The sequence below is a fragment of the Silene latifolia genome, chromosome X (genome assembly GCF_048544455.1).
Source record: "Silene latifolia isolate original U9 population chromosome X, ASM4854445v1, whole genome shotgun sequence".
In the NCBI taxonomy this organism is placed as follows: Eukaryota; Viridiplantae; Streptophyta; class Magnoliopsida; order Caryophyllales; family Caryophyllaceae; genus Silene; species Silene latifolia.
Genome location: NC_133537.1, coordinates 11,718,555 through 11,731,285, shown reverse-complemented (window position 1 = coordinate 11,731,285; position 12,731 = coordinate 11,718,555). Strand labels below are relative to the sequence as shown.

The following is a 12,731-nucleotide window of genomic DNA, read 5'->3' as shown; positions in this document are numbered from 1 at the left end:
CTACACGACCTTTTCATGGTGCAATCATACGTAAGATTATTGTATTTAGTAATAATAACATATATAATTTCAAATACTTTCAAATTTCAGGAGTCAAAGTTTTAGTGCTTGCATTTCACCATCAAAAATCCCACCAAATAAAGAGAAATTTACTAGTAAAACGCAATTTTTTATGTGACAGTTAGTCTAAAGATGCATTCATAATTCATTATAACATAAAATTCTACGGAATTATTCGTTTTATTGTTAAAACGGGTTATTAAGCGTTATAAAAGAAGAATATTTAGAGAGTGATAAAACTTTGTCTCGTCTATTTAAATAGTTTTGTTGGATCCGTTTTAACTATAAAACGGAAATCTCCGTCTCAAGGAGACTAAGCTGCATGAAATTATAAATATATGATACTTATTCAACAACTCTAGAAAATTTCATTTTTTTGAGTGCTGAAAAAATGGAGAACAAAGAACATACAATTAAGGGAGCTAATAATTTGGTGTTTGCTGTTAATGGTGAAAGATTTGAGATACCAAGTGTTCATCCATCAACTACTTTGCTAGAGTTCTTGCGTACTAAAACACGTTTCAAAAGTGTTAAGCTTGGTTGTGGAGAAGGTCAGTTACTTTTGCTCAATCACCTTTTTTTTCGAGTGTCGGAACCAGGATTTATAGTTACGGCCAATTTTTAATTTTTCATAATTGTTGGATTTGAGATAATCCCACATGAGTTTTTGCATGGTAATGTTGGTTTGTTTCATTCATTTGTTGGTTTGATGAAGGTAGATGTGGTTTTACTTTTACCTATGAGTTCGGATTCTGTCTCATTTTCGTGTCTCATCTTATGCCCACTATCTTTATCATCTGACACGGGTATGTCAAAAGAGGAGATAGTGAGACCCAAGTTGGGACACGGATTTCTCTCTTGTTTTTGATGGTGGTGATTTACAGTTTTTTTTCAGTTGTTGACTTTTTTGTGTTCAGTTGTTGACTTGTTTTGATGATTAAAATTGGTTTTATGTTTGTGGTGGTGAATAAATGTTGGAGAACAACGATGGTATATCAGACGTACTATCTCATACTTAATGAGTTTTTGAGTTTTTGTGTAATTTTTTTGAGGTTTATAAAGCTTATAAATTACATTTTGGTTGTATGACGTCAAAAATCAAATTTTTCTGAGCTTATATGTAATTTTTTTGAGTTATAATGTAACTTTTTGAGATTAATGTTTAAGTAAATGAACTCAAAAACTTTATAATAAAACTCAAAATTTTTAAATTAAAATTCTTTTATCTTTAATGCTCAAAAACTATAGCATCTGATGTCCTACATCAGATGTATAATCCACTTGCTGTAAATGTTGGGATCAGGTAGTACTATTCGAGTCCATTGGGGTCTGGTCGGGTCATGTCAGTTTTGCCATGGATAAGCAGGATCCGCTTCATGCTTACAAGTTACAACGTGCTTTGTCAAGAATTTAGGATGCAGAAGTCTATGGCTCACTTCATCTAGCAGAATGCACTGTATGTCAGAAACCGACGTCGTACATTGTCATTCTGAGTGTACTTGTGTGTCTTGAATCATATTTTGGCCTTATAAAGTATGTACTGTATGTCAGATACGGACATCGTACATGTCAACTTATTTTGTGAGCTTGTGACTACTAAGTGCTAAGTAAAATGGTATAAAGAGTTAATTTGTTAGCGGTTTTTGTACTAAATAAATGCAGGAGGTTGTGGTGCTTGTGTTGTGCTACTATCCAAGTATGATCCAGTACGCGATCAAATCAAGGATTACTCTATAAATTCATGCCTTACGCTTCTATGCAGTATACATAACTGCTCTGTCACAACAACTGAAGGCCTTGGGAGTAGCAAACACGGGTTTCATACAATACACCAAAGGCTTGCAGGTTTTCATGCTTCTCAGTGTGGGTTTTGTACCCCTGGAATGTGTGTTTCTCTATTCTCAGCTCTCGTCAATGCTGACAAGACTGATCGGCTAGATCCCTCTCCCGGATTCTCAAAGATGACGGTTTCTGAAGCCGAGATGTCTGTGGCTGGAAATCTCTGTAGGTGTACTGGTTATCGACCTATTATCGATACCTGCAAAAGCTTTGCAGGTAATGTCGATATTGAGGACCTGGGATTAAATTCCTTTTGGCACAAAGACGAAAGCAAGGAAAGTAAGGTAAATAAGCTACCATTTTACGATCCCAACTGTCAAATCTCGACATTTCCTGAGTTTTTGAAGGATGAAGTGAAGTTTAATACGCTGTTGGATTCGGGGAAATATTCTTGGCATAGCCCTTCTACTACTGAGGAACTGCAAAACTTGTTGCAGTCAGTCAAGGCCAATGAAGCGAACCGTGTGAGAGTAGTTGTTAGTAATACTGGTTCAGGTTATTACAAGGAACTGGCAGATTACGACACGTATATAGATCTGAAAAACATTCCTGAACTCTCGGTGGTCGAGAAGGACTCCATGGGTATCAGAATTGGGGCAGCTGTTTCAATCTCTACCGCGGTTGTGGAACTTAAAGAGGGTGGCCAATATATGACTGTATTCGAGAAAATTGCCAACCATTTTGAGAAAATCGCATCTAGGTCCATAAGAAACTCGGCTAGTCTCGGTGGAAATCTAGTGATGGCACAGAGGTGTGGATTTCCGTCTGACATTGCTACTGTGCTCCTTTCTGTAGACGCAACTGTAGTGATAATAAGCGGCCGTCAAATGGAAACCGTGACATTGGAGGATTTTTTGGGAAGACCTCCTTTAGATTCCAAAAGTATAGTAGTGAGTATCATAATTCCTGGTTGTGGTACTAGTTCAGAGTCGCAAACTAAACTTCTGTTTGAAACTTATCGAGCTGCTGCACGTCCTCTGGGAAATGCATTGCCTTATCTAAATGCTTCTTTCTTGGCTGAAGTTTCTCCTCAATTAAAATCTGATGATGGCTTCGTATTGAACAAGATTCGGTTGGCTTTTGGTGCTTTTGGAACCAGGCACGCTGTAAGGGCTAAAACAGCGGAAAAGTTTCTAGAAGGAAGAACTCTTGACCGTGATGTTCTATATGAAGCTCTAAAACTGGTTCGGGAAACTGTGGTGCCTGAAGACGGCATTTCACATTCTTCCTATCGGATTAGCTTAGCAGAAGCATTTGTCTTCGAGTTTTTGAGTGTCTTGGTAGATACTGATTTTGAAAATTCTATACTTGGTTTAAATGACGGTGTTGATTCACAGTCAACAATGGGAAATGGGCTATACGAGGATAATAGCACCCGTTCCATACCTTTGCTATTACCTGCAAAGCAAGTGATTGTGGCTGGCACCAAATACCGTCCTGTGGGGGAACCGATTATAAAAACAGGATCTGCTCTACAGGCATCGGGTATATTTTTAATTTCTTATTTATAGTCTTTTTTTCTCGGATATACATATCCTTTGTTAAATAAAGAAGTAAAACCTGATGCAAGTGGAAAACTGTCCCCTCCTGTTAATTAGTCGGGTTCTGGTGTCGTACAGCATTGTGCTTGCTTTGAAGTATTAATCTTGTACAGGTGAGGCCATCTATGTCGATGATATTCCGTCTCCAAAGGACTGTCTCTATGGAGCATTTGTGTCCAGCACAAAGCCACTGGCAAGGGTGAAGTCTGTGCATTTCAAGTCTGAATCGCTTCCAGATGGAGTTCTTGCAGTTATTACCTATAAAGATATCCCAGATGGAGGGGAGAATGTAGGAGCCAAATTAATGTTCGGAATTGAGTCTTTATTTGCTGATGAACTCACACGGTGTACTGGTGAACGCATTGCCCTAATTGTAAGTGATTCGTCTGTGTCGGTCTTACAAGTGAGACCTTCTCTCATACAAGACCGACTGCTGCTTTATTTCTGAGTCTCCATTTTAAGGTCTAAATCCTGAAGACAATGTCGATTATCAGGTTGCAGATTCACAGAAACATGCAGATATTGCAGCAGCCAAGGTTGTAGTGGAGTACGACACAGACAATCTAGATCCCCCAATTCTGACTGTCGAAGAAGCTGTCGAAAGATCTAGCTTTTTTGACGTACCACCTTTCCTGTACCCGCAACCAGTGGGAGATTTTACTGATGGTATGGCAGAGGCTGATCACAAAATTCTTTCTGCTGAGGTATTCATGTACTTAATGATATTAAAAGTAAAGACTGGCTAATTGAAGCTCCTATATATATTCTCGTCTAAGTAATTTCCGATTTATGATGTCTCTAGATCACGCTTCCGTCACAATACTACTTCTATCTAGAGACACAAACTGCCCTTGCCATTCCAGATGAGGATAATTGCATGCTGGTATATAGTTCTGTTCAAGCTCCAGAATATGCACATTCTGTAGTTGCTGCATGTCTTGGAATCCCTGAAAACAATGTCCGCGTCATTACTAGAAGAGTGGGAGGTGGATTTGGTGGGAAAACGTTGAAAGCCGTCCCTGTAAGTTTTTTCGCTGCTATATAAATGATGGAATAAATTAAAATGACTTTGTAATTCTCCATTCTTCTGATAAATCATTTTATGCATGACCTTGTAGGTCGCAACGGCTTGTGCACTGGCAGCACAAAAACTTGGCCGCCCTGTTCGGATGTATCTTGATCGCAAAACAGACATGATAATGGCAGGAGGAAGACACCCAATGAAAGTGACTTATAGTGTTGGATTCAAAGCAGATGGGAAGATTACAGCCTTGCAGCTTGACTTATTGATTAATGCAGGAATAGCCGTCGACATTAGCCCTATTCTGCCGCATAGCATTGCAAACGCATTCAAGAAGTACGACTGGGGTGCTCTGTCGTTTAATGCTAAAGTATGCAAAACAAATCATTCAAGCAAAACTGCAATGAGAGCTCCTGGTGAAGTTCAAGGGTCATTTATCGCGGAAGCTATAATTGAACATGTAGCTTCAGCGCTTTCTTTAGATGTCGATACAGTCAGAAACAGGAACCTTCACACTTTCAACAGCTTATGTTTATTCTACGATCATAGTCATGGAGAGGAAGTGGAATATACTCTACCGACAATCTGGGATAAGCTAGCATCTTCTTCCGGTTTCTACCCGAGAAAGGAGATGATAGCAAAATTTAACAGAATTCATAAATGGCGTAAAAGGGGGATTTCCAGGCTACCCATTATACATGAAGCCATGCTGAGAGCAACACCGGGAAAAGTTAGCATTCTCCCAGATGGGTCCATTGTCGTGGAAGTTGGTGGGATCGAGCTTGGCCAAGGCCTATGGACTAAAGTTAAGCAGATGACTGCTTTTGCTCTGAGTTTGGTTAAGTGCCCTGGAACCGATAATCTTTTGGATAAAGTACGCGTCATACAAGCAGATACACTGAGTATGATACAAGGAGGTTATACTGCTGGAAGTACAACCTCCGAATCTAGCTGTGAAGCTGTCAGGATTTGCTGTAATACATTAGTTGAAAGATTGTCCGGTCTTAGAGACAGACTGCTAGATCAATTCGGAACTGTTGACTGGAAAACTTTAATTGTTCAGGTAAATACTATTGCCATGCTGTTAAAGTTTGATTGGTAAATTAAGCATATCGAAAGTTGTTATCTCTGATGTAGAGATTGACGAGCCAGGGATTCTGATCTTTAGTTTATAATTGTAGGCGGGAATGCAATCAGTGAACTTGTCTGCAAGCACTTACTATGTACCCGAGTTTACTTCTATGCAATATTTAAATTACGGAGCTGCTGTCAGTGAGGTAATTAACTTCCATTTCCTCGGTCTTACACATCACGTTTGCGCTGTCCCCCTGATTGTGCACCTTTGTTTTCACAGGTGGAGGTGAATCTTCTTACAGGCGAAACAAGTATTTTACGGTCTGACATCCTTTATGACTGTGGACAGTCTCTGAATCCTGCTGTTGACCTCGGACAGGTTGAATTTTAACTGCAACTTTTACAAATTATTGTCCTACATGATTTCATGCTGATTATACTCCTACTGAACATGTGCTTTTCGACAGCACTTAAAGTTCGCTAATTGGGATGAATTTTGTTTTATGTTTTGATTTCTGAAAAAATTAGCATTCTGCCTTCACATGAAATAAACATGACATGTTTACAGATAGAAGGCGCTTTTGTACAAGGAATCGGGTTTTTCATGCTGGAGGAGTATCTAAGCAATCCTGATGGACTCGTGGTTGCTGATAGCACATGGACATACAAAATCCCGACAATAGATACTATACCGAAACAATTAAATGTCGAGATAATGAATAGTGGACACCACGAGAAGCGCGTTCTTTCATCTAAAGGTGTGTCTCAACTCTCAATGATCTTCTCTCTGTCTATTTCCTGTAATGGATTTGGTTGGCTCGGAAATTTTTGAGTTGGGTCACTTTTGGTTCGGTATTAGACTCGCCACACACTGTGAGTGATGATATATTGTTTCTCTTTTCCTGGCAGCATCTGGAGAGCCACCACTGCTGTTAGCAGCATCAGTTCACTGTGCAGTACGAGCAGCAATCAAGGACGCGAGAAGACAACTTGCTTCTTGGGGCGGCTTAGACGGCTACGACTCCTCATTATTCCAGCTCAGTGTTCCCGCTACCATGCCTGTTATCAAGGAGCTTTGTGGCTTGGATATCGTCCAAACATACTTGAAGACTTAATTTCATAGTTAGAACTAGATCCCCGTGCTACAGCACGGTATTTTTTAGTTTTGTTTTATAAAAAAACATTCTCATTAAATTAGTTGCATAAATTAACTGTACCTTTAATGTTATAATGTACTAATATAATCTTAGTAAGAGGTAGAAAATAAAAGTTTATTTATTTTTGTCTTAAACCATTTTTATATTACTTTACTATAAAAATTAACTCTATATTGCTATATCGTTGCATGAAACTAATTTATGACATTAAATTTCAATTAAGTGATGTAAAAATGTAATCTAAATCAAATGCATATAAACCTTATAAAAAACAGGTAAAAATAGTATGTCAAGCATTAAAAAGACGATTTACGAATGAGTAGACTAATATATTTTTTTTAATTAAAAAAATACATTAGAACTGTTACGTCCTTTAAACTATACACCATATTGAGAGTGTAACTGATGAAGGATAATATAAAAAACAGATTTACGTAATTTTAAGGTGTAAGCGATGACAATAATTATGTTAAAGATTGCATAAAAAGTAGGTTTCCGTAATTTTAGAGTGTAACTGATAAAGAATAATATTAATGGAAATGAAAATGATTGCATAATAAATTATGGATTTTAATGAAAAAGTCATAAATATGAATTTTAATTAAAAGATTAGAGTTTAATTATAAAAATATATTAATTGAAAAGATAATAATGTAATGAAAAAAAATTACTTGTTACCTTATTTAGCTAGATGCTTTTTGGAGGGAAAACTAAGAGAATTTTTATTCTCTTAGTAGTAGGGGGATTATACTCAATCTAGTCTAAAAAAAATTCGGAAAGTATAGTATATGTATATGTATATGTATATGTATATGTATACGTATATGTATATGTATTTTTCCACATAGTACCTTAAAAGAAAGCCGGCTACTCAATGCGAACACGACCCAACACCTTGTACATGTACACAATTAGCGTTGTTACATATTGTAAAACGGTCTTAATTAACTAAATAAAGGTGGTTGTATTACTTATGTAACTCTTTCAAGCACCAAAATGTGCACCAAATTGCAGTATTTATTTGTTATTTTTGTAAAGTTTGTGTTCAGCAGTCTGTACGCCTTCAGCACGCTTTTATTACCCGATGTAGCTACCTTATCGCATTTGACCAAGTGAGTCAATGTCATCCGTAGATAATGACTTTAGTTTTTACAGCTGTAAAAAAAAAACAAAAAAAATTACCTTGGTGCTTCGAACTTAGCAGTTCAAACCAATTATCAAACGAATATTTAATTAAAATTGCACCAATATTAGTCTAAACGACATTAATCGAGTTTTTGTGTCCAATAAAAATATTTCAAACATGTCACCCACCACCATTAATCGATAAAAATGCGTTTGGAAATTAAAATTTATTCTCTACGTCTCAATTATTTTTTACGTTTGATTAAAATACTTCTAACAACGAATACAAAAAGTAAAGAAATGAGTACGATGCAGCATGAAAATAAAATTCTATTTGTTTTCCTGTCAAAGATCTTGTAATGAACTGTATATACAACATGGATAGCATATTGATTTTAATAAAATTATTAATGGGTTGGCAAATGTTGGCAATGATTTAATAAATATCAATGTTAAACTACTAAAAAAATCACTACCTATTATTTATACACTTAATGTTGAATGTTTTTTCTTCACAAAATTCTAAGAAAAAGAATTGAATCAATCATGTTTGCAAACATCTTCAAACCCATTGTTCTTTATTGTGTTGGCTTGTTGATTGTGCCTTTTATTCAAGCTGCATACTTCCAACCATGTTGTAAGTGTTAAATCTTGGGTTTTTTTTTTTTTTTGTTTTTTTTTGTTTGCGGTCGTAAAATAAGTCGATTAATGTTGGGTTTTAAGTTAGAATTATTGGTCTAACTCTAAAGCATTAATGTTGTGTTTGAAATTAGAATTATTCTTATCACGTAATTTAAAGGAGCTATTAAGATATTAGGATAATATTGTTATAGTTTAACACAAATTTTGTAACAAAAAATGTCAATGCTAACCACTAGCGAATACTTTCGATAGTAATTTTGTTACATCATGATCAAAGTGGTATTAACTTAGTGGTTAAGATAGAGGTATCGTGATAATAGATTGCATGTTCAAATCTCCTTTCTTATATACTTTTTTTCTATCCATTCCAAACTACTCATCCATTCTTCGATATCAAACTTTTTAAATAGAGGTCAAAGTATCGTCTGGTAGACAGTGAAAAGTCAAATGGGCGGGAGGGAGTATTTTACTAATCTTATGTGGAGTATTTGACACAAAAGGAAAAAAAACTTGTTATGTTATTTGAAATTTTATTTTGAAATAAAAAATTATATTATGTGAAGCAAATTTCTCAATTGTATGCAGACTATAATGTTGATTATTCCCTCAAAATTCAAAGGGTTAGCGTCTTTACTGAGCCGTCCAGTCAACAACAAGAAGTATCAATCAGATACAAGGCTTATTCAGGTAAATCCTATTTATCATCTTCTCATTGATTCACTTAAAACGAATCTAGTATTTACTTCTACACAAATTCTCATTATAGACGGACATTTTATATCCGTCTATAATGAAAGACAGGCCAAATACAATACCATATTTCTAATAGGACAAACAACAAGTGAGATGGTGGGGACAAAAAATGTTACTATTTCATTGTATTTGACCAGTCTATAGCAATAGACGGATATACCCGTTTGTAGCAAGACTAATTAATACTTCTTGGACATTAGCACACCAAAACCTTTTGCAAATTTAACATACGCTAATTATAAAAATGTCTTTCATAGATGTGCGTATTCCTAAAGGCAAAGTGAGAGTTGACACCTTCCTTACATCTGAAAGTTCACAAGACGTACAAAACAGCAATTCTCACCCATTTTGCAGAGACACTGAATGTCCTATCGAACAAGGAGACCACTTCGATGCAGAGTTCCGACAGATAATTCCCCGGAATTATTATGTAAGTAGCCACATTTTATTCCAATCAAATTGCACAAAACCTTATAAATAACCAAGCGTCTTGCTTCAGACTGCTATTTTCCATCTGAAATAAGATCGATAAGTTGTCATTTTACAGTAAAATGTTTTTATTTTCTGATAACATGTTACCATAATTTTTCACATTATTTTCAGGGTAAAAAGTGACACCTCTAGTCATAACATTTTGTGGATTAAATAGTTACATTTTTTTAAAAATGGCAATATTTTATCTGTTTTATTTCAGACGGAAAAACAGCCCATCTGAAATAAGAATTTGCGTATAAATATTGCTCTAACTCTTAAATTAATTTTGTTGATAAATCAGGGTTCCATGACCCTTCTTGTGAGAGTGGTGAACCAAGTCAGTGGACGTGAACTTACATGCATCGTTGTGAACTTCGACACCTATTACGATCGTGATGCTCTAAAAGCCAATTAAGAAGCTATTGAATTACTTCATTCGTCTTAATCATTTATTTATCTTTAACATATAAGGTATATAAATGAATGAGACGGAGGAAGCTGAGTATATGAGGTTGAGTTGAACAGTTTATGTTTGTAGAGTTCATTATATTTATATTTCGCATGAATGTACCTTTCAAAGTTAATTGTGTGACATTTCCTACAAGATATGGTTAATGATTATCTTTTTTTACTTTGTTTTGTGATTGTTATCCCTTTTAGTTTTCTTATTTCATTAATTAAGTAGTCTATTTGTATAAATTCCACTAGTTTTAAACCCGTGTAAATTACACGGGTTCGCTGTTTCAAGATTCGTTCTAATGAAATTGATGATTAATCTTCTACTAAATTTTGATTTCAGTTATTTCACTGGCAATTTGTAATTTCGTACATGATAGACCTACCTATAATATGGCAATATTAATAAATGTTACATATATTCAACATCTATCAAAACATTATAAATATATATTAGCTTGTTACGATGTATATTATAATAATTTAAATTCAACTACTAAAATGAAACCCGTGCAATTTGCATGCCTCCCGAAAATTGACCAAATTTACTCAACATTTTTGTTAAAACAATAATTACTCACTCTCGCCGTAAGGGTAAAGTCTACTGACTAAAATTTGGGTAAAACTCCAAGAATCTCGGGTTTAAGCATTACCAAAAGCAATCTTTTAGAGGTAAAATGACATGGGGCATCACCGAAAACAATCTTATAATCCGATTTGTGTAACATCACAACTTTAAATACAATTGATTGGTAAAATTAACGCGCTTCAGTAAGTTCATATTCAACTTTAAAACTTGTACAATTGATTAGTAAAAATATTTTGATAACCAAATACGGAGTATGTTTTATTGATAACTGTTCCGGGTGTAATTCCGGAGCAAAGTTGTGACCACGTAAGCTCGTTGAATGATGACTTTGACTTGTTTCTTCCTTTCGCTCTCTCCTGTAAAGATGAACAAACAGAGGGCTCGGCTTGGTACCGAGCGTACTCACTCCGACGCTCAAGTCAGTAAACTTAAAGGGATTAAGTTGTGTGTTACTTGGCAAAGTATATCGTAGAGAGATAAGGGAGTTTATACCAGATTAATAGTGAGTTTTAGGATGAATTGTGGATTATTGGATCGTTTTCTCAATGAGGATTGAGGAGTATATATAGACTTTCACCTTTTGTCACGTAGTGGCCAAGTGGCCAAGTGGCGGGCGGTGGAAAGATCGTTCTACCCTCGGCCGAGGGACCCATGGCAGGCCGGCTGGCCTGGTTGACTCCATGCCGAGGGGACTGGATGTGAGTACGCGGATATGCCTTCCGGCTGGCTAGTTGCCTAGCCGAGACCCAAGTGACAGGCCGACAGGCTGCGTCGGTTAGGCTGTCTAATACGTTGACTTGTTGTGGATATCTTTGACCTTGCTCAATATGCTGACTCGGTCAGCGGGTGCAGAATATGCCCCATCAATTTGCCCCCAGCGTAGTCTATGCCGTGGTATGGACCTTCGATGAGTGTTGAGCGTATTCTGCGCAAGTTGAATTTCTTCCCCGTCTTCTTCTTCGTCGGCTTGGTTCTGTTCAGGCCGTACCATATCCCCCCTCCACATGGATGTGTAATGGACATCCTATGTGGAAAAGAAAATGGCGCTGGCCGAGACCAAGGTTGAGGGTGCCGTTTGTACCTTTGATTGTCCCCGGCAGGTGCTGTCTTTGCTTTGTTGATCAGCTGGCCGTTAGCAAGCAGATACCAAGGAGCGTGTCGAAGAAGTTTGGTAACTGTATGTCGATTGACATTCCGTGGCTGCATGCTTGACACGTGGCTTGGCATTGATTGGTCGACGTTTCATGGGCTTTGCCCTGATTGGTCCGCTTCATGGGCTTTGCTCTATAAATAGAGCAGTGTGCCCCTTAATTTTCCGCACATATTTCATTTTCTCAAAAAATTTCTTCTCTCTAGTTTCTTCGAAGAGTTTCTTTCTCTCTCTAATTTCTCGAAGCGTTACTCGGCGTAACATTTTCCTCCAAGGTAAACAAACAAATTTTTTCCAACTCTTTTATTTGTTAAGTAATTGTTGTCACCATGTCTTCCGCTGACGCTCAACCCAGTACCTCTGCGCCGGCGGGCGAACCGTCGCGTCCTGATGAAGAGGAGCCACTGGTTGTCACCCCGATAGGGTTTGGGGGTCCTAAGTCTCCTTCTCCTGAAATTGATCCTCAATTTTTGGAGGGTTTTGATGATGATGATGATGAGGCGACTCCTTCTGTCGTAAAGAGGCCGCAATTCTCGTGGCACGGCGACGCCTGTTCGATCAGTCCTGATCGTGCTTGGACGAATAAGTTCGCTAGTTGCTCTGGTGCTGACCTTTTTGAAGATCATTACTCCTTCGGCAGAGGGTATAAAATAATTGTCCCTGAGGAGGGTCAGGCCGTCTGTTGCCCTCCCGAGGGTTGTATCGGCGTATACATCAGACACCTGGAGTATGGGCTCCGGTTTCCTCTGAATGAATACGTTGCTGCCATAATTAAAGCCATGAACGTCGTCGTGGCCCACCTGCATCCGTTGGCCATCAGGACGATTATTGGCTTTGTATGGTTGTGTCT

At 37.2% G+C, this 12,731-nt stretch overlaps 2 protein-coding genes across 2 annotated transcripts; both read left to right on the top strand.

The window, feature by feature from the left end:
- Window positions 1-26: 26 nt before the first annotated feature.
- Window positions 27-6,693, top strand: LOC141622868 (abscisic-aldehyde oxidase-like). Its single transcript, XM_074438888.1, has 10 exons — window positions 27-611; window positions 1,723-3,384; window positions 3,554-3,813; window positions 3,935-4,144; window positions 4,243-4,461; window positions 4,559-5,524; window positions 5,643-5,738; window positions 5,816-5,914; window positions 6,104-6,293; window positions 6,445-6,693. The coding sequence occupies exons 1-10, from the start codon at window positions 452-454 to the stop codon at window positions 6,648-6,650; spliced, it is 4,068 nt and encodes a 1,355-aa protein (XP_074294989.1). The 5' UTR covers window positions 27-451; the 3' UTR covers window positions 6,651-6,693.
- A 1,643-nt stretch (window positions 6,694-8,336) lies between these two features.
- LOC141621218 (uncharacterized) lies at window positions 8,337-10,277 on the top strand. Its single transcript, XM_074437874.1, has 4 exons — window positions 8,337-8,454; window positions 9,045-9,146; window positions 9,470-9,642; window positions 9,988-10,277. Exons 1-4 carry the CDS (start codon window positions 8,364-8,366, stop codon window positions 10,099-10,101), a joined length of 480 nt encoding a protein of 159 aa, XP_074293975.1. The 5' UTR covers window positions 8,337-8,363; the 3' UTR covers window positions 10,102-10,277.
- Window positions 10,278-12,731: the final 2,454 nt, after the last annotated feature.